At 51.7% G+C, this 22054-nt stretch overlaps 1 protein-coding gene across 2 annotated transcripts in view; it reads left to right on the top strand.

Annotated features, from left to right (window-relative positions):
- Nucleotides 1-22054, top strand: part of LOC144754350 (dual specificity testis-specific protein kinase 1-like) — a 358355-nt gene that overhangs the window by 241662 nt on the left and 94639 nt on the right. For both annotated transcript variants that reach the window (XM_078642037.1, XM_078642038.1), the window contains exon 2: nt 17852-18051. In XM_078642037.1, the coding sequence (XP_078498163.1) occupies nt 17863-18051 (189 nt within the window). In that variant the 5' untranslated portion in view covers nt 17852-17862. The remainder of the gene's footprint in view (nt 1-17851; nt 18052-22054) is intronic.

Here is a 22054-nt window from a genome sequence, read left to right as displayed (position 1 = left end):
TGAAAACAAGTAGTGAATCGTACCCTCATCTTTTTGTTACCAAACTAGTCGAGAATTCAAGCCCACAAGTTAAAAATCGAGTACTGAAAGTCGAAAGCACCTGGCAAGCTAATTCTCCGTCACAGATGCTCCAAATGCTCCAGTACCACCAGAACAGAATCAGGGAAGAGCAGGAACACGAAAGGAGACGTATGAAAGACACGAAAATGAAAGTACTAGTTGCACAATCTGTTCCACAAGACAGTCAGAAGAGGGGTACGAATCAAGCCAGTCATCCTGCAGTTCCCATTAAAGGGACCTGCAATTACTGTAAACAGCCAGGTCATTTTATAAACGAATGTGCAGTTCTGAAACACAACATAGCTACTGGTAAAACTAAAGAAAGACCACGTCCGTCTAGACAAGAACAAGTTTCACAGACTTCCCAGCCACCACAGAATGCACAACAGACAGTTACAGCACCGCAGCCTATCGCTGCAACACAACATGTTACACAGCAGATGTACCAGTCTGCACAGTCAGAGTATCCAGATTATCAGCCATATTCATGAAACAGCCTAGAGAGGGAGGTAGGCTTGCCTCTCATCGAGATACCTGTAGATCAAGAGGGTCCCTATGTACACAGTCAAGTATTGGGGAAAGACAGAAAGTTTCTGATTGATACAGGGGCAAGTAGGACTACCATCAGTCATGACGAGGTTCCAGGGGCTCCACTCTCAGGCTCTAGAAATGTATCCCTTGGTTTTTCAGGAAAGCCTATTGTTAACGAAATATCGAAACCAGTTACTCTAGAGGTTGGTCCATTGTCCCGAACTACTGATCTATTACTAACGAAGTCTTGTCCAGAAAATTTGTTAGGCATTAAGACATTGAAAGAATTAGGAGCAGTCATATGCTGCTCCCCAGAAGGGGTCCGTCTGTTCCTCCGTGATTTCAAAGGTCATTATGTATTACGTGATTTTGATCCAAGATTATTGTATGTACCACAGCATTTATGGGCGCAAGGTCCAACTGATGTAGGTTGTATGCATATCACACCCCATCGTGTGACTCTAAAGCAAGGTGTTGTTCTACCACGAATCAGACAGTACAAATTGCCACCTGAGGCTGTAGTAGCCTTATCCAAAATTATTGACGAGCTTATTGTTCAAGGAGTGGTTGTAGAAACTGACTCCAATGTATGTAATTCTCCTATTATTCCAGTCCTGAAACGTACTGACCCAAATGCACCTCCAGTTTATCGATTAGTGATCGATCTTCGAGAACTTAATAAATGTATTGTACCACAGTACCCAGTGGTCCCAGATATTTCCTCTCTATTGACAGCCATTGATTCTGAAGCCACGTTCTTTACAGTTATTGATCTCAAGAACGCATTTTTCAGTGTCCCCATTCATCCAGACAGCCAGTTCCTTTTCGGATTCTGTTTAAATGGAAGAAGCTATAAATTTACACGAGCACCTCAAGGTTTCACAGAAAGTCCTAGCATTTACAGTCAAGCACTTAAGAGACAACTAGACAATATTCACATGCCAACTGACACTGTCCTGCTCCAGTATGTCGATGATCTACTGATCACAGCCCGTTCTGAACGTGACTGCGAACGTGCGTCACTCACCGTCCTGTATTTTCTGGCCGAGATGGGGCACAAGGTGTCCCCTTCCAAATTACAATTCTGTGTCCAGCAAGTGGTCTACTTAGGACACTTACTGTCCAAGAGGGGTAGGCAGTTGACACCTGACCGTATCCAGTTAATAGCACATCTTCCACAGCCCAAGACACAGAAGGAGGTACGAGCTTTTATCGGCCTCACTTCTTACTGCAGACAATGGATTCCCCAGTATGCATTTCTAGCCAAGCCACTGATACAGTTAACGACACAGGAGGCAGCCGTATCGACTGTCCTCCCTTGGACCCAGGAACATACACTTGTTTTTAATGAGTTAAAGAAAGCTTTATGTAATGCACCTGTTCTAGCAACACCGAACTACAGTAAGCCTTTTACACTTTTTGTCACAGAACGTGATGGTACTGCATTATCTGTTCTCACACAAGATCAAGCAGGACAATACAAGCCCTGTGCTTATTTTTCTAGCACATTAGATCCAGTGGCCCAGGCTCTGCCTGAGTGCCTCAAGTCAGTTGCAGCCACAGCTCTAGCTATCAGACAAAGTGATTCCATAGTGTTAGGACACTCCCTGACAGTACAAGTTCCACACTCCGTGGAAGTTCTTTTAAACCGAACCCAGACTCAGCACTTGACAATTGCACGTTTAACAGGTTATGAACTGACACTGTTCCAGCCACACATAGAAATCAGACGCTGCAACATTTTAAATCCAGCTACACTATTACCATCAGTTACTTCAAATCCTGCCACACATGACTGTGTGGAAGTTGTTAACACTATGACAAAGCCAAGACAAGATCTGACAGACATTGCATTACCTGATCCCGACCTGACACTTTATGTGGATGGTTCATGTATGAGAACAAGTACAGGAGAACTAGTAGCCGCGTATGCAGTGACTACTGACACTGAAGTTATAGAAACACATCGTATTGACACCCTGTCTGCTCAAGCAGCAGAGCTTGTCGCTCTGACCCAAGCCTGCATACGTGCCAAGAACCTGAAAGTAAACATATACACAGATTCACGTTACGCATTCGGAGTCGTACACGACTTTGGAGTGCTCTGGCAGGAACGAGGTTTTATGACTTCTCATGGAACCAAGATTCAGCATGGTCTCCTCATTCAAGCCCTGTTAGATGCAATACATTTACCGACAGCTATCGCTATCATGAAGTGCAAGGCACATACGAAAGTCACTGATATCATTTCCCAAGGTAACGATCTAGCAGATCGAACAGCCAAGCTCACAGCTCAGACTCCAGACATTCCAGTTAACACGACACTGACACACACTCCAGAACAGACTACTTGTATGACAGTTAAGGACCCTACACAAGATGTCATAGATATACAGTTACATGCTACTCCCGATGAAATCAAGAAATGGTCCGAACAAGGACGGGTCCAGACAGATCAAGGATGGTTGACGAAGGAAAAAGCCACATGGTTTCTCCCCGACTCTATGGTTCAAATCATTATTAACACCGCACATAGTCCAGCACATCTAGGAGAAAAAGCCATGTTAGACAGTATCCAGAACCTTTGGTTCAACAAGCATTTACGAGCAGCAGCCAAGCAGAAAGTCCGTACCTGTATGATATGTTGTCAGTTCAATCCAGGTAAAAGTGTCCCGGTGGAACAAGGTGGATTCCATCCTCCAGACCACCCTTTTGAAGTCCTCCAGATGGATTACATTCAGATGGAGCGATGTCGAGGTTTCAAGTATGTCCTCGTAGTTGTATGCGCTTTGTCCAGGTGGACCGAAGCATATCCAGTCCCAGATTACACAGCTGCGACCACTGCCAGGCAGTTGGTTCGTGAGTTCTTTCCCCGCTATGGATTACCTAGGGTCGTGTATTCAGATAACGGCCAGCCATTCTCATCCGAGCTCATGAAACAAGTATCCCTTCTGTTAGGGTACCAGTGGAAGTTCCATTGTGTACGCCATCCTGAAGCAGCCGGTCTCGTAGAGAGACATAACCAGACTTTGAAAATCCGCCTTGCAAAAGTGTGTGCAGAGAAAGGTGTAGATTGGATAGTAGCATTGCCAGTTGCCCTTTTTTACATGAGAATGGTCGCTCATTCCCGTTCAGGTCTATCTCCCTACGAGATAATATTTGGTCGTCCCCCCAATATGTGGGGTACACCTAGACCCCGTAAGATTACCGATATTGACAGTAATATGCTGACAGATTACCTTGCCTCCTTGATGTCTGCACTACAATCTTGTCGTTCACAGGTTGCCGCTGCATTTCCAGACAACACCGAAGTAAAACCGCATGAGGTCGTTCCAGGGGACATGGTCCTTATAAGAAACTTTGATCGTTCAAGCCCGCTGGAGCCCCGCTGGAAGGAACCCCGCCTAGTTCTTCTTACCACCCGGACAGCAGTGAAGGTCGAGAACCGCAAGGGATGGCTGCATGGGAGCCACATCAAGAAATTTCACGGACTTAAGCCAAAGACATTTTTCAAGGACTGCCCCGCTCTCAAGGACTGCCCAGAAAACGAATCTAAAATTCCCCGGTTAGAGAAAACTCCGCAGCAGGAGTATAAATCCAAGTTAAGGTCTAGTAAAGTAAGTCAGCCAGTTTAATTGTCTAAGTCCCTCTCGGGTGAAACGGTTAGACAGGTTCCTGACATGTATGAGATAGACCCACACAGTGAGAGAGTTAGTCAAAACTCTAAGAGATGTATTATAGTTCTATTCTTTTTATTGTTTCTGAGTCTTATGGTTACATGCATAAGTTATGCGTTACATTTATGTTTTCCTATTTCACATGTACATATGCTTTCTAATGTTACAGTAGAGCACACATTTAGTGATCTGCCTCCTCACGAGTTATCCTATCGTCTTGCTATGCGCAATAACACTTTTATCCGAATGCTGCATTATTCACACCAAACCAGCAATGCCACTAATTGTTGGGTGTGTGGTCGACTCCCCCCTTTTCAGACACTAAAGGGAGTTCTGCCACTCTTTCCTTATCCGTTTTCACATAATGGTTCGTGTGGAGCATGGTCCACGTTAACGTCATCCTCAACTGATATGTCCCTTCTGAACCGAACATGTTTCCCAGACAAGCAAGGTCTTTCCCATAGAACAGGGTTAGATCTAGAAAATGAAGTATATGATTTAGGTAATTATTCCTCGAATTTCATGGTTCTGAATGTCCAGTCCGATACCACTCCAGATTTGCCTGCTATTTCAGTACTACCAGTCAAAGGCGAATTATGTGTCAGAAAGAATGGTTCCGCACATGTAGGACATAGTGATTGTACTACTGTGGTCGAGTATAGTGACAGTGGGAAATCTATTTTTAAAGCCTCACGTCATTCTTATTTTGTTTGTGGTCAGACCGCATATGTTCGTCTGCCCCTAGACTGGGATGGAACATGTTACATTGCCTTCCTACTGCCACCAGTTTTTCTAGCCCCATCCGATTATCATCGAAATACACATCTAGTACACCTTAGACATAGAAGAGAGACTGAGTCCCCAATTGTCGATCAAACTGAAACTACTCTAGAACAATATCAAGACTTCAATAAAGGTTTCTTCTTCTTTATAGGCCCTGTCCAGAATAGTAAGCTAATACGTAGGTTAACCAGAACCCTTGAAGCAGTAGTGAATGAGACTACTTCCGCTCTAGGTAACTTAACCGAAGAGCAATCTGCTATGAGATTTGTTGTGCTCCAAAATCGTCTCGTTCTTGACGTCATACTGGCCGATAGAGGAGGAGCATGTAGAGTCATCGGATCTAGTTGCTGCATTTTCATTCCTAATAACGCGCCGTCTGTTTATTCAGCTATAACCAGACTTCATAAAATTGCCCATCAGTTACACCAGAATCCAGGCACCTGGACATGGTCCGGTTGGCTCTGGAGTATAATATCTGCCTGGGGATGGAGAGTATTGTCATTCCTAGGTATAGCAGTAATGATTATATTCAGTTGCTGCCTCTGTTTACAATGTGGCCCTGCGATTTGCGGCATGTGTGCTACCTCTTGTATTCCTAGTCCTAAGTCCCGTTCCAAGACAATTCGAGACGAGCAAATGATGCTATATGAAATGATAGATGGTATCATGAATATTGATGTTTCCTGATGGAAATGTAGGGCACAAGGAGGGAATGTGGAAAAGTAAATTTTGCCATGTTATATGTGCCTACGTGTTCCCCATCCTATGTTATATGTGCATGATCGATATGCATGTATCCCCTCATGATCGATTAAAGACGCAATCATAGTTGTGTCCAACTCTAGTATGCCAGTCTCCAGTTCTCGTGAAAGCAACGAGTATTAGGCCTATGTTGCCACGTTTCACAGTGTACACGTTAATTCATTGAATTGTCCCCGTTTCTAGGCCTCAAAAAGGGCCCGGACACCAGATTCAAGCTCCTGTCTCCTGAACCCACTCCGAGGAGCGATACAGCCCCCACCTGCATCCCTGACCCTTCACTTCCTTTCGCACAGCACAGTGCCCGGCTCTGCCCGCCAGTCTGCCAAGAATATGTTATGCTTCTAGTTATCAGTCCAGTCCTCCTTCTCTGCATTCCTAAGCTACTGAACCACATCAACAGTTTCAGCTATGGTCTAGTCTTTCTGTCTCCAAGTAAGAGAAATACTGTATTAATGTTCATAGAATATTCCTAACACACGCAATACATGTAGAATAGATGCACGCACCAGCCTTAGTGTCAAGTAGCCTTTGCCCTGATAACTTTTGGATTCTATCACCATGTACTCCAAACACCAGATACCAGATATGATATAGGTACATGTCGTCCTGACACCGCAGACTTTAGTCTCCCCTTCTAGTGCAGAAGTCATAGCCCCCAGTTCTCCCTAGTAACACGTCATTGCCCGTTTTGCGCGCACCACTAGGTTAAAGGTCCCAGCTGCTCGAGTAGCCCCCTCCATGTTTCCGCCCATTCATGACACTTCTGTGACGTTCACATCACATGTCTCAGTGCACGCCCTGTACACGCCTTCTTTCTCCACCCATTTACTCTTATCTTACGTTTGTCATAAGTTACGCCTACTGTATGTAATGTAATTATAATGTATTTCTATATATACTGTATACTGTTAATGTGATGGACCCACTTCCCCCTCATTCTTGCCATCTCTCCCCTACCTCGGCAGCTGCCTCTCCATTTTATTTCAGGCTGTCCCGTTCCAGTCCCTTCCTTTTTGCCTGAATAAATCCTTCTGACTCGGACACATCGGATCCTGCCTCTTATTTATTGAGCTATCTGTTATTGTTAATTTAGTCAAAAATAGTCCCGGTATTATTTATTTATATACCACAGGGTCATGAGAGAGGCTCGTATTGTGGCTTTCTGTTGGAAAGGCGACCCCAGGGGAGACAGAAGGTGTCTGACTGTCCGCCCCGAGGCCCACCTCTCTGTATGGAATAGGCCGAGCGCCGTAGGGAGGCCTCCTTGGCGAGGCTCCTCTCCTACAACCGTAACAACCGAGCAATCACACTACTTACAGATAGACACTACACAGGAAGGATGTTCACAAGAATCTTTATATAAGTACTCAAAGCAAGTTCTTGGCAGGGTAGCGGCAAGGATCGAGGGATCCGTAAGGTCGTGGTCTCGGGGGAAAGGGGGTAGCGGGACAGTCTTGGCACCCACTGGTGCGTGGATAGTTCAAGGGTTCAGGCCGCGACAGCGTCAGCAGGGCCTCGAAGATGGTTTAGCTTGGTCAGGCCGCGACAGCGTCAGCAGGGCCTCGAAGGTAGTTCAACTTGGTCAGGCCGCGACAGCGTCAGCAGGGCCTCGAAGGTAGTTCAGCTTGGACAGGCCGCGACAGCGTCAGCAGGGCCTCGAAGGTGGTTCAGCTTGGACAGGCCGCGACAGCGTCAGCAGGGCCTCGAAGGTGGTTCAGCTTGGACAGGCCGCGACAGCGTCAGCAGGGCCTCGAAGATAGTTCCAGGTGCAGGAGTTAGGATCAGCCGCGACGAGGTCAGCAGGGCTTCGACTCCAGATACAACTGCCGTCTGGATCCGGGGCTGGCCCAGATATAGGACTGGAGGGCTTTGATGTCCGGACCCTCGCGCCTGGGGGTCAGAGGGGCCGGGATGAAGGTGTCCAGACACCCAGCAGGGGGGCGGAGCCAGCGCCCAGGGAGCCGGGAGAGCGATCGATACCAGGCGTCCGGGGCGGTGGGAGGCCCATCGAGACTCTCCTCCTCCGGGGTCTGGTCGAGTGGCCACTCTACCACCTGGGAGGATCCTGGTGCCTCAATGTCTGGGCTTCGCTGGGGCCGGGCCCGGGATGGCTGCGGCCACGTGTTCGGGCGTGAGGGTCCCAAGATGGAGTCGGGCCGGAAAGGGTGGCCTGGTCAGGATGCCAGGCTGGCAGCGTTGGCGAGCAGGTTCTGCCGGGGTACCAGGGAGGGGGAGAGCTGTAGGTGGCCGGGGAGGCTGCTCGCGCCGATGGTTCGTGAATGTGCGTGTCAGGAGGGTCGATAGTATGTAAATGGAGGGCCAATGTCGTCCCGGGCCCTCCATGCGGCCGGGGTCGGGCCACGCCATGAGGCCATGTCCAACACACGTCCCCTCCAGCTGAAGGCGGGGAGAGTCACCCATCTTCCTGGGGGCTCTCTTCGTCGAGGCGGAAAAACCGGGACAGGCCGTCAGCGTTGGCGTGGTCACTGCCAGGGCGATGCTCCACAGTGAAATCCATGCCCTGGAGGGAGATGGACCATCGCAGCAGTTTGGGATTTTCGCCACGCATGTGCATCAGCCACCTTAGGGGCCGGTGGTCAGTCTGCACCCGGAAGTGGGTGCCGAAGAGGTAGGGCCTGAGTTTCTTGAGGGCCCATACGACAGCGAAGGCTTCTCTCTCGATGGTGCTCCATCGCTGTTCTCGGGCCAGCAGCCGCCGGCTGATGAAGGCCACAGGATGGTCAGTTCCCGCGGAGTCCATTTGCGAGAGGACTGCCCCGATGCCGTGTTCCGAGGCGTCGGTCTGGACCACAAACTCTCGGCTGTAGTCGGGGGCCTGGAGCACAGGGGCGGTACACATGGCTGCTTTCAAGGTTTCGAAGGCCACCTGACACGCGGGTGTCCACTGCACTTTTTGGGGCCGGTTCTTCGAGGTCAGTTCCGTGAGGGGGCCCACAATGCTCCCATAGTTCTTGATAAAACGCCGATAGTACCCCGTGAGCCCCAGGAAGGCTCGGACGGCGGTTTGGTTGACCGGGGGTTCCCAGGCTAGGATGGCGTCGATCTTGGGTTGGAGGGGAGCCACTTGGCCGCTCCCCACTTGGTGTCCCAGATAGGTCACGGACCCTTGGCCTATCTGGCACTTGCTGGCCTTCACAGTTAGCCCGGCCCGGCGGAGGGCTGTCAGGACTCCCCAGAGGTGTTTCAGGTGCTCAGCCCAGTGGAGGCTGTAGACCGCAATGTCGTCTAGGTAGGCGGCACTGAACTCTTCCAGCCCCGCCAGTACTTTGTTTACTAGTCTCTGGAAGGTGGCCGGGGCGTTTTTCATGCCGAAGGGCATCACCTTGAACTGGAAGTGGCCGTCGGGTGTGGAGAAGGCGGAGCGCTCCTGGGCGCCAGGGGTGAGGCCGATCTGCCAATACCCGGCGGTGAGGTCGAAGGTACTGAGGTACTTGGCGGCCCCCAGGCGGTCGATCAGTTCATCGGCCCGGGGGATGGGATGTGCGTCGGTTCTCGTAACAGCATTCAGCCCCCGGTAGTCGACGCACAACCGGAGTTCTGGCGGGGTGCCAGGTGCGGCGGCCTTGGGGACCAGGACCACTGGGCTGGCCCAGGGACTGTCGGAGGGTTCGACTACCCCCAGGGCCAGCATCTTGGTGACTTCCGTCTGGATGCAGGCCCGAACTCGGTCGGGGACCCGGTAGGCCCGGTGTCGTACTGGCTGACTGTCCCCGGTGTCGACATCGTGGACACACCATTGGGTAACCCCGGGGGTGAGGGAGAACAGATCTGTGAATTGTCCCAACAGTTCTTGACAGTCTCGGCGCTGTGCGGGGGTCAGGTCGGGGGAGAGAGAGATCCCTTCGACGGAGCCGTCCTTCTCAGTGCACTTTAGGAGGTCGGGCAAGGGCTCGGAGTCGTCTTCGGTCCCATCGTCGGTAGCGAGTAGCAGGCTCAGTTCTGTGCGGGCAAAATGAGGTTTGAGCCGGTTGGCGTGCAGAACCCGGAGGGGGTTCCGGGGAGACTCCATATCCACGAGGTAAGTGACGGGGCTCTTGCGCTCGATCACCTTGAAGGGCCCCGACCATTTGTCCTGGAGGGCACAGGGTTCGACCGGGGACATGACCCAGACCCGCTGGCCCGGCTCGAACTCGATGGAGGAGGAGTGCTGGTCGTACCAGCGTTTCATGTCCTCCTGACTGGCCTCCAGGTTGGCCTCTGCAAGGGCCCGGAACTTCCGAGTCTGGTTTCGGAGGGTCAGGAGGTATCGGTAGACATCCGGTGGTGCGCCTTGGACGGTGGTTTCCCAGCCCTCTTTGACCAGGCTGAGCGGACCTCGGACAGGGTGTCCGTACAAGAGTTCAAAGGGGCTGAACCCCAGGGATTTCTGTGGTACCTCCCGATAGGCAAACAGGAGGCAGGGCAGCAGGACATCCCATCTGCGTCGTAGTGGCTCTTCTAGGCCCTGTATCATTCCCTTGAGTGTCCGGTTGAACCGCTCCACAAGTCCATTCCCTTGGGGATGATACGGGGTGGTGAACTTGTATGTGACCCCGCACTGTTGCCACAGGGACCGCATATATTTAGATATAAAGTTCGTGCCCCGATCGCTCACGACCTCCCGGGGGAATCCTACTCGGGAGAAGATCCCCATCAAGGCTCGCCCCACCACGGGAGCGGTGATGGTTCTGAGGGGGATGGCCTCAGGATAGCGGGTGGCGTGGTCCACCAGGACAAGTATGAAGCGATGCCCTTGCGAGGTTTGAGGGTCCAGGGGCCCCACAATGTCTATTCCCACTCTCTCGAAGGGGGTGGTTACGACTGGAAAGGGTTGGAGCGGGGCCTTCACCAACCCTACGCTCTTTCCGCTGGCTTGGCATGTCGGGCAGGTGCGGCAGTGGTTATGTACATCAGTGCGCATTTTGGGCCAGTAGAAATGGGTCACCAGGCGGCTGTAAGTTTTGTCCTGCCCCAGGTGCCCGGCGAGGGGCACATCGTGCGCCAGGTTTAAAAGGAAGTCTCTGAATCGCAGGGGAACCACTAGCACTCGGCTGGCCCCCAGCTCGGCAATTTTCTGTTCACTATATAGGAGGTCGTGGTCCCAGTAGACCCAGTGGGACCCTGAGGTGTCCCCGGTAGCTTGGGCGGCGGCTTGTTGGCGGGTCCCCTCGAGGGAAGGGCAGGTCTTCTGTTCCTGCCGAAACTGTTCTCGGGTGGGACCACCCTCTTGGCGCCATTGGGCTAGTTCGGGGATGTCGCTGAGCTCGCGGTGGTTTCCGGGCTCCGAGGGCCTGGTCTCGGAGTCGCATTCTTCGGGGATGGCAGAGGGTGGTGGCTCGGGCCACTCCGGCTCCTCGGTCGGGCGGCCTCGGTCGCTGCCGGGGCTCGGGCCGCCATAGATCGGGTCGTCGCACAGACCCACTCTGGTAATCCCATCATTCCTAGGTGCTCTCTCCGCTCGACTTGGGCCCAGGGAGAGCTCTCGAGGTCGTTCCCAAGGAGGCAGTCCACGGGGGCGTCGTCCCGGACGGTCACCTTGAGGGTGCCCGACACTCCCCCCCCATTCGAAGGGAATTCGGGCCATCTGGCATAGAGTTTCTGAGTTGTCGGCGGCCCTCACGGGGCAGCGTACAATCGGGATGATCTGTTCGGGGGTCACCAAGTGGCAGCGGACGGCCGTCACACTGGCTCCCGTGTCCCGGAGGGCTTCGGTCCGTCGTCCATTGATGTGGACCCACTGACTGTATTTTCGAGTGTTGCTCGGTAGCGGGGCCTGGGGTACCAGGTCTCTATTGCCCAGGCAGGCTAGGGCCATGGCGGCCGGTTCATACTCGATTTGATCTTCCTCGTAGACCTCTACGTCTTCTTCTCTCTCTTCTCCCAGAGCTGCAGCAGCGAACTGGCGGGTCGGAGGCCCCGTGGTGCCGGGACGCTGGTACATGGGGCAGAGGGGGTCACTGGCATAGTGACCGGTCCGCTGGCATCTGTGGCAAGTAATGTTCGGGGGGGGCCCCGGCCGTGCTGGGGGGTCCCTCTTCAGGGACGGCGAAGTGTTACTCGGGGGGTTCCCTGGAGGGGGACCCCGGCCCGAGGCCGGCGGGAAGCTTCGGCTCGGGTTCTGTCCTCCTCCGCCTCCCCGCTGGCGGGGGTGCCCCCGGCCGCCCTGACCGGTTTCTCCTATCGGTGTTCGGGGGACCCGGGTGCTCACCCATCGATCTGCCTCGACGGCGAGTTTCCGGGGCTCGGTTAGCTTGCTGTCGAGTAGATGCTGTCGGAGCTCGACAAAGCAGTTGTTGGAGAGGTGCTCCCAAACGATGAGGTCGAACAGCTGCTCGTAGGTGGACACTCTGCTGCCCTTTATCCATCCTTCCAGGGCCCTGCTATAAAAGTTCACGTACTCGACCCATGTGGTACCGGGGATTTTCTTGCAGTCTCTGAATCTCTGCCGGTACATCTCGGGGGTGAGGCCATACCGGACAAGCAGGGCGTCCTTCATGTGGTCATAGGAGGACATTACGTCGTCGGCCAGCTCCAGCAGGGTGTCTCTTCCTTCGCTAACGAATCTCCCCCATAAGCCGGCACCCCAGTCTGATCGCGGAATGCGGTGCGCGGTCATGGCAACTTCATACGCCTTGAACCATTGCTGGATATCGTCATTCTTGTAGTACTCCTTGACGATATCCTTCGGGATGTGGACCTTCGGGTCGGCAGGAGGTGAGGGGTTCCGGGCTACCGTGGCGCCAGCTTCTTCGAGTTTGGCTTTGATTTCGAGTTCTTTGAGGCCACGCTCGTGTTCGTATGCGAGTTTTTTCTCTTCCAATTCTCTTTGCCGCCGCCTCTCTTCCAGATCTCCCTCTAATCGCAGTTGTTCAAGGGCCATTTTCTTTTCTGCTAATTGGAGTTCTCCGTCCAGCCGGAGTCGGGCGAGCTCTAGTTCATGGAGCCGACTCCTCTCTCGCTCCCGGGCATCTTCGTGGGAGAGGCCCGGGTCCCTGTTGGCGGTTCTTTCCTCTATGGGGGCTATGACGGTACTCACGGGTACTTCTCGGACAATGTCATCGTTCGTTTGGGGTGGGGTCTCTCTGGTCTCCACCCAGGTTTGCAGCGCTTCTTTGAAATCGTCCTTTGTACTTAGTCCAGTGATAGCGATACCCAAGTCTTTGCAAAATTGTTTAAGTTCTTTATGGGTATACTCCTCTAACAGGTCTTTCTGGAATTCTGCGGTCGTTCCGGCTTCCTTAGTAGTCATCGTGGCTGTGGGTCTCTGTCAGTAGTGACGTGTTACTCGCTGTACGATTTGCGTGGGCTCGGATCCCGTCGCTTGCCACCAATGTTGGAAAGGCGACCCCAGGGGAGACAGAAGGTGTCTGACTGTCCGCCCCGAGGCCCACCTCTCTGTATGGAATAGGCCGAGCGCCGTAGGGGGGCCTCCTTGGCGAGGCTCCTCTCCTACAACCGTAACAACCGAGCAATCACACTACTTACAGATAGACACTACACAGGAAGGATGTTCACAAGAATCTTTATATAAGTACTCAAAGCAAGTTCTTGGCAGGCTAGCGGCAAGGATCGAGGGATCCGTAAGGTCGTGGTCTCGGGGGAAAGGGGGTAGCGGGACAGTCTTGGCACCCACTGGTGCGTGGATAGTTCAAGGGTTCAGGCCGCGACAGCGTCAGCAGGGCCTCGAAGATGGTTTAGCTTGGTCAGGCCGCGACAGCGTCAGCAGGGCCTCGAAGGTAGTTCAACTTGGTCAGGCCGCGACAGCGTCAGCAGGGCCTCGAAGATGGTTTAGCTTGGTCAGGCCGCGACAGCGTCAGCAGGGCCTCGAAGGTAGTTCAGCTTGGACAGGCCGTGACAGCGTCAGCAGGGCCTCGAAGGTAGTTCAACTTGGTCAGGCCGCGACAGCGTCAGCAGGGCCTCGAAGATGGTTTAGCTTGGTCAGGCCGCGACAGCGTCAGCAGGGCCTCGAAGGTAGTTCAGCTTGGACAGGCCGCGACAATGTCAGCAGGGCCTCGAAGGTGGTTCAGCTTGGACAGGCCGCGACAGCGTCAGCAGGGCCTCGAAGGTGGTTCAGCTTGGACAGGCCGCGACAGCGTCAGCAGGGCCTCGAAGATAGTTCCAGGTGCAGGAGTTAGGATCAGGATCAGCCACGACGAGGTCAGCAGGGCTTCGACTCCAGATACAACTGCCGTCTGGATCCGGGGCTGGCCCAGATATAGGACTGGAGGGCTTTGATGTCCGGACCCTCGCGCCTGGGGGTCAGAGGGGCCGGGATGAAGGTGTCCAGACACCCAGCAGGGGGGCAGAGCCAGCGCCCAGGGAGCCGGGAGAGCGATCGATACCAGGCGTCCGGGGCGGTGGGAGGCCCATCGAGACTCTCCTCCTCCGGGGTCTGGTCGAGTGGCCACTCTACCACCTGGGAGGATCCTGGTGCCTCAATGTCTGGGCTTCGCTGGGGCCGGGCCCGGGATGGCTGCGGCCACGTGTTCGGGCGTGAGGGTCCCAAGATGGAGTTGGGCCGGAAAGGGTGGCCTGGTCAGGATGCCAGGCTGGCAGCGTTGGCGAGCAGGTTCTGCCGGGGTACCAGGGAGGGGGAGAGCTGTAGGTGGCCGGGGAGGCTGCTCGCGCCGATGGTTCATGAATGTGCGTGTCAGGAGGGTCGATAGTAGGTAAATGGAGGGCCAATGTCGTCCCGGGCCCTCCATGCGGCCGGGGGCGGGCCACGCCACGAGGCCATGTCCAACTTAACCCCTTGGCCGTGGCGGTAATTCCGCCGTGGCGCTGGGGGGGAGGGAGGGCCGCGCGTCGCCGCCATGCTTGTGACGGAATCACTCTGTCACGAGCCATGGGCGCGCTGTGCTTGTGACGGAGTGGTTCTGTTACGGCCCCGCCCGCTCAGTAAAACAGCCGCGCAGACGTGGAATTGACGCCGCGTAGGCAGGGTGGCCGCGCCGTGAGGAAACCACTCCATCACCAGCACAGCGCGTCCGTGGCTCGTGACGGAGTGGTCCCGTCACGAGCACAGAAGGGGTTAAGGGGATCCTCGGAGGACCTCGGGGGACGTTGCATCTCGACCACTTACACTATGTAAAATTGAGCAGGGATTTGTCGCGCATACAATTATTTATTTGTTTGAAAAGGTTTAGGGCATTTATGGGCCTTCCCAATCTGCTGGATTTTGACAGGCCACAGTGGGATCTTTTGGCTCACCTTTACAAACGCTGGGTTGTGTTACATGAAGTGACACTGCAAGTGTTCATTTTAAGTGGATCTCAGCCACCGTTTTGGGCTGACTCGTGTCTTAAACAGTTGGAGAGATAAAGCTGCACGATGTTACTGCTTTAAACCAGTGGTGAATAGTTGCTTGTCACAAGAACTTTAAAGGCATGTGCTGGTTCTGAGTGGAAATGTAGCAGCGTTTATCGATATTTAATGTAAAAAAAATAATAAACACAAAACAACATCATAAAACAATTGAAACATAACAGGCAAAAGCAAACAATGAAAACAGAATGCAACACATTAACCACAGTAAAACATAGTATTGCACTGCAGTAAAGCAGGATAATGGCACAGTAGCACAATCTGCAATAGAACATATCACCAACCCAACAAAATGTCACACAATAAATATGAACAAATGTTCTTGTCACACATCACCACTTCCGGAAACTTGATTTTATAATACGGTGGTAAAAGGTGTTTGTACCAAGCATTGCTTCAACTTACCACCAAGGCAACAAAAAAGCAGAACCAAAAATGTTGCACGCTTCAGCTCTTTGTGTTTTAGTGCTCGAATTCTGTTATTTTTCATGTTTGATATGAACGTACAGATTGCAGAAACTAATGGACAGTTCTTAGGTTTTCGAAAGTGCATCTATGAGGATTTTAAATTAAAATAGTTTTCGATTTGCAGGCACAATTAATTTTCAGACTAATATATAGGTGGGTTATTGAGAAACGCGACACATTCTATCTTTCTTTTATTTGATGGTGCCAGAGTCAGCCTTTGTTTCTCCCAAGATCCTTTGACTTTTGCATGTTGCGACCAGTAAGCTTTAGTCTGTTAACCCTCGTTTTTATTCCTAAATGTATATGGATAAAGTACCCCACCCTACATTATAAGGATATTGAAAGTCACAGAGGAGTGTAGTGATCATCTAGAGCATGGGTACTCACAACCTTTCTCTCGGGGGCCAAATTTACAGTGTGGTTTATGTCCGAGGGCCGCACCGGTGGGGGCGGGGTCAGTGGGGGAAGGGGCGGGGCTAGAGCAACAAAAATAAAAACGGTGACCATGAGGTTGATCACAGGTCCCTGCAGCGGACGCCTTCGTCCACTGAGCCACCAGACCCGGCATACACACATCTCTCTCTCTCTCGTTCTTTCTCCCTCTCTCTCTCTGTCTCCCTCCCCCTCTCTCCCTCTGTCTCTCTGTCTCCATCTGTCTCACTCCCTCTCTCCCTCTGTCTCACTCCCTCTCTCCCTCTGTCTCACTCACTCCCTCTCTCCCTGTCTCTCTCACTCTGAATGTCTCACTCTCTCTGTCTCCCTCTCCATCTCTGTCTCCCTCTCCCTCGCTCTGTTTCCCTCTCCCTCAGTTTCCCTCTCCCTCACTATGTTTCCCTCACCCTCCTTCCCACTGTCTCCCTCTCTCCTTCCCTCTGTCTCCCTCTCTCCTTCCCTCTCCCTCCTTCCCTCTGTCTCCCTCTCTCCTTCCCTCTCCCTCATTCCCTCTGTCTCCCTCTCTCCTTCCCTTTCCCTCCTTCCCTCTGTCTCCCTCACTCTCCCTCCCTCACTCTCCCTCACTCACTCTCCCTCCCTCACTCTCCCTCACTCACTCTCCTTCCCTCACTCTCCCTCGCCCTCACTCTCCCTCGCCCTCACTCTCCCTCGCCCTCACTCTCCCTCGTCCTCACTCTCACGTCCTCACTCTCCTGCCCTCATTCTCCCTCGCCCTCACTCTCCTGCCCTCACTCTCCTGCCCTCACTCTCTCGCCCTCACTCTCCCTCGCCCTCACTCTCCCTCGCCCTCACTCTCCCTCGCCCTCACTCTCCCTCGCCCTCACTCTCCTGCCCTCACTCTCTTGCCCTCACTCTCCCTCCCCTCACTCTCCCTCACTCTCCTTCCCTCACTCTCACTTACCCTCACTCACCCTCCCTCTCTCTTCCTCTCCCTCCCTGTCTCTCTCCCTCCTTTTCCCTCCCTCCCTGTCTCCCTCACTCCACCTTGCCTGTGTGTGCCCGGGCTGAGACAGCTTCAGGGCACACACACACAGCCTCACCGGAGTACTTCACAGGTCTTCAAAAGACCATTCGTATGTTAATGAGGCTTTGTCACCTCCTAGCCACCTGCAGCCCCACTCTGACTACGACGGGAATCGCCCGGCCCCCACAGAGCAGCAGTCTGAGTCGCGCTGCCGCAGGGGTGTTTGCTGACACTCTGTAAAAAAAAAACATTTAAACACGGGTACATGTCTGCAAGGTCCGCAGGCCGCCAGGGAAGGCTTGCCGGGCCGCTGACTGCCCGCGGGCCGTACTATGAGTACCCGTGATCTAGAGCATGGGTACTCACAAACATTTGCCCAGGGGCCACAAAGTATTGGTCTGTGGTGTGATCGAGGCCCACACTGATGCCAGCAGGGTGGTTGTAAGGGGTGTGAGTGGGTCAAGTTTTGTAAGGAAGTCTAAAGAATTATTAAATAACCGGGCAAGCATTTATTTGCATGTTAATAAATGCTTGCCAAATTATTTAACATTTCTATCCGAATATTTGTGCTCAGCAACAAGACAACAGCTCGTGCTGTTTTTCACCAGGGGGGCCGCATGTAAAGGTCAAAAGTGCCGCAAGCGGTTCCCGGGCCGTACTTTGAGTATCACTGATAGTGGAACGAGCCCGCAGGGTGAGTTCCTTTATAAGGTCATGGAGCTAGACTAGGGAAGAATAGCTTTTAAAATTTCATGATGTCTAAAATTGTTTTTGTATGAGTTGAAAAAACCAAAAAACTTTCATCTTGTTCTCTTCTTGATCCTTTCAGCTTCCGTCGCCATGATGTGCGAGACGGGGCAGCTCTCGCCGGAATCGATCAGCCCCACTCAGTTCTATGGTGAGTCCTCGGATACCTACTTCCAGGTGGACCGATGGCAGAAGCTCAGGACAGCTGTCAGGAAGCTGGAATTCTGGGAGAGTTTTAGTGCTGAATTGATCGGGAGCGGTTTCTTCTCCAAAGTTTATAAGGTAAATTTGAGAATTATCTAGTTACAATGAATGCAGTGCACACTTGTGCATCTTAAAACCATCAAATCAGATGAAGATTTTGGAGGAATCATCTCTAGCAAAGGAATCGACTGCTCTGTGGTGTTTGCAAGTCGCACCTCTTACACCACGGACCTCTAGGGATCTAGAGTTGCAGGTAAGCTCTGTGACCTTGTGATTTAAGTCCTCTTGCGTCATTTGAATGTACTCTTCCAAGGCAATGGGCAATAGCAAAGGAGAGTTGCTGCAGGACAGCTCTGACAGGGCTCGCATTAAATTTAGTGATGTCCATACACTCAGTTGCAGCTGGCATGTCTCGCGAGTGGGAGTGCGGGGGTCGCGCAGGGAATGGGGGGGTTTCATTAAAAACAAAACGTTTAACTTACCTTTACCCGCCCGGTCCGGTCCCGCGTCGCGTCTGCTTCTCTCTCTGCTCCTCACAGAAAGCTCGCAGCATCCCTCTCAGCCCTGGTCCATGCAGGTAATAGCTGTGGGGCTGTGTGGCTGGGTAAGGGGGGATTTCGAGGGGTGATGCTGAGGGAAAAGTAATTATTTATTTAATTTTCTCTTTGCATCGTGCTTCGAAATCCCCCGTTACCCGGCCCCACCGCTGTTACCTGCATGGACTGCAGCTGCTCCCTCCCCTCCGCTAAGCCAATCACAACGCAAGCGTTGTGATTGGCTGAGATGCCGATCACACAGGCGTTTGTGGGGAGGCCATTTTCTTCATGTAGGCTGCATGCAGCCTACGAGGAGAAAAGGGATAGCGCATACGACTGGTTTGGTCGGCCCTAGCCAAAAGTCAGCGCCCTCAGAGTGGGCAAGCCACTCCTCCCCTGCACTAGAGCAGGACCGCCCACCCCCAAACCAAACCCTTCTGCTTTCTCGCAGTGCAAGAAGCTAAAACATAAAATGGTATTAGTAATACCATTTTATGTTTCTGCATCTCACACTGCGAGAAAGCAGTGGGGCGACGCTCCTCCGCCCACATGGAGGAGCCGCCTCTGCATATACTAGTGATTTGTCTGTTGATGCCGAAACGTCTGTGGTCCACCTGCCTGAAGTTAGTGCTTGGAGTGCTAGTGAGTCAAGCAGAAGTGGGAGGGTTCGCTCCAGCTGAGTGATTCCCGCTCCCTTCTGTGATAAGCACACTGGTGAACTCTGAGCCGAGCAGAGCACAACACATTGCACAATTTTTCGAGATAGGGATTCCATGGTGACAGGTTTGGTACAACATGGTGTCAACAACTACAACAACTGCCTGCTTCTTTCTAAGAGCTTCGATCTTGTCGAATAAACAGCCAGGTATATCACACATGTGATGCATTATTTCCCAAAAATAAGCAAACAGCCTAATTTTTAAACCGGAAATTCACACACTGATGACTAGAAGAAAGCTGAATTTGGCAGAAAGTTAGGACTCCAGGCCCATCTGGTCTGCCACTCGCTACATCTGTGCGGCTGTTTGATCTTCATTTGTAACACTACTCTTTCACTACTACTTCCCCCATGTCCTTTCTCTGGACCGCTTTAGTTCTCACTTAATCTGTTGCTCTCTGACTCAATTATTGCATCCGTTGGGAAGTTGTTCCCTACAGCCACATCCTTTCCTAATGCACATTCTTATGTTATTTTTTCTGCCTTGCCCTGTCAGTCTCATATTGTGACTTGAGGTTCCTGATAGTGTCTGTTGGGATTTGCCTATCTTGTGTCGGGACCATTGAGTTAGGCTGTCTGCTCTCATAAGAGGGGAGTAGTTTACTATGGAGTCCTCTATGAATGATTTTTCACGCACAGGCAGAGATGAGTGGGTTAGATGTGGGGTGATTGACAGGGTCAATGTTCTTACTAGCAACCACTATCACCGGGAAACATTTTAGGCTCCCCCCGGACCGAGATCCACCATCTCTGATGTGCCTTCCACAGATTGGCTGAGGGCTGTTAAGTGATCTGACTCCGGCAAATCACATGTCGAATGATGTATGATGGGGATTATTTGTTTCAGACAGGAAAATGGGCACCAGCCAATCAGGTGTTGGATTTCACTGCCACAGATCAGGAATTTGGTAGAATAACTGTAGAGACCTGTGTTAACCCTGGGAACCACAGGTGCGAATTCTAACATCTTCGCCCAGCCACCTATCCTTGCGAGGTTGATCAAATGAGTGCAAATGTATTGTGTAATAGGAACTCCTTTTACTTGCAGCACTTTTTTTAGTAACATTGCTCAAGTTATGTGCGTCTTCACTGAAGGGGCAGCATGATTTCCTGACTGGTGGTCCTGCAGGAGATGGCCAATGGGCTGTTTAGTTTATGTGAAGGGAGATGTTAGAGGAAGAGTTCCTTCGAGTAAGTCATTGTAGGGTTTCAGGGAGGGGAGAAGGGCTACTCTATTAGAAGGTTCATCAGGTCTGCCAACATTGAATAGAAGCCTACCCAGAGGGGCGTAAGCCTTGTTTCTAGGTGAGAGCCGGAGGAAGGCAAGATCTCTGCTTTGTTAGAGGGCAAGACACAGATGCTGCTGGGGCAAGACTTGCAACATTGTGGAAGCAGGCACCATGAGGAGGAACTTCTGACATCAGTCCCACCACTCCCTGCTACTCAACGCTGCTAAGCTGCCTATGCAAAAGCTACAAAGACGTTTCGGAGTAGCACAATTACCAGGAGAGACGATGCAATAAAAACGCTTTTTAGTTAATCCAGGGCCCCCTTTCACCTGCCCAATCTCAAGTCCTTTAAGATATTCTATAAGACTATGAACTTGCTGTAAATAATAGTTGGGCTCCTTTGTCTAATGTGTTGTTCTTATCACTTGCTTCTAAATCAAGTTCTTGAACCACGTTTTACTCTTGTCCATTCCTTCCCTGGGGACATTGTTATTCTCAAAAACACTCCCCCACTCTTTGATTTATGTGGCCCTTACCTAGCTTGACCACTAGAGATTAAGGGTCCTTGTAGGGGCTCTTTATTGCTTTAGAGATTACACAGAATTTCACCCAAGGCTTGGTGTGCTTCAGGTTCCAAGGGAGGAGAATCCAAAGACCCCTATTCAGAAAGCCCAAACTTGAGCCTTTAATTTTTCCTAAACTTTGCCCAATTGCTGAGCTTCCTTTAGTAGCCAATTATAGGGACAATATTGTGGCATGACGGCTCCAGTTGAATATTGAATATGGCTGCTGTACCTCTCCTTACCGTTTGAAAGATCTAGATTTCCCTTTCGGTTCTTGGCCAAAACTCCTGGGTGGTTTAGAAAAGTTTGTAAGTTCTGCTGGTTATCCTGTATCTCTCAAAAACAACTGAATATTTAGGCAGGGGATCGTAATAGATAGACTGGCCGTGGTGGTGGAACCCTGCATTACAACTATTGCCTGGTCTCAATCCTTTGACTCATTGTGTATGTCTCTCTCTCTGCCTGCTACAATCACATGCTGGTTCATCCTGGTGTTGTCCTCTCCCCTGCTCTTTTTATTATCGACTGCGCCAGCATACTCTTCTCTTTAGGCAAGCCTTCATTCTTTTGTCATGTTTATGTCGACGACACACGGTCAGGATTAGATCTGACCCTTGATAGCGAATGTAAAATATTGATTCATCTAACTCCTTGAATCTCATGATCTTTGGCCTGAAAGGGTATTACCCATTCATAATTTGTGTCACCAACTGGCTTTTAGGGCGTGTGGACTTGCTGCCCAAAATACAAAATCTAAAGGTCTTGTCTAACTTTGGCTGCAGCCGTAAGGCCAGTTTTAAGGACCCATTTCTCTCAAACTGCTAAATTGGACCCATCATTCTTCTCCTGGAACAGAGGCATTGGGCACTGGTAGTAGGCTCTGCTATCAACTCGTGTATTGATTATGATAATGCTTTTTCCTTTTGTTTACCCAGGGTGCTGATTCAGAAAATGCATTTGGCTCCAAACACCTGACTCCAATTAATCTTGCATCTCAAAAATAATTACACATCTCTGAGGTGAGGAGATGTCTCC

This window comes from Lissotriton helveticus, chromosome 5_1 (genome assembly GCF_964261635.1).
Source record: "Lissotriton helveticus chromosome 5_1, aLisHel1.1, whole genome shotgun sequence".
In the NCBI taxonomy this organism is placed as follows: domain Eukaryota; kingdom Metazoa; phylum Chordata; class Amphibia; order Caudata; family Salamandridae; genus Lissotriton; species Lissotriton helveticus.
This window is presented reverse-complemented; position numbering and strand designations above follow the sequence as displayed.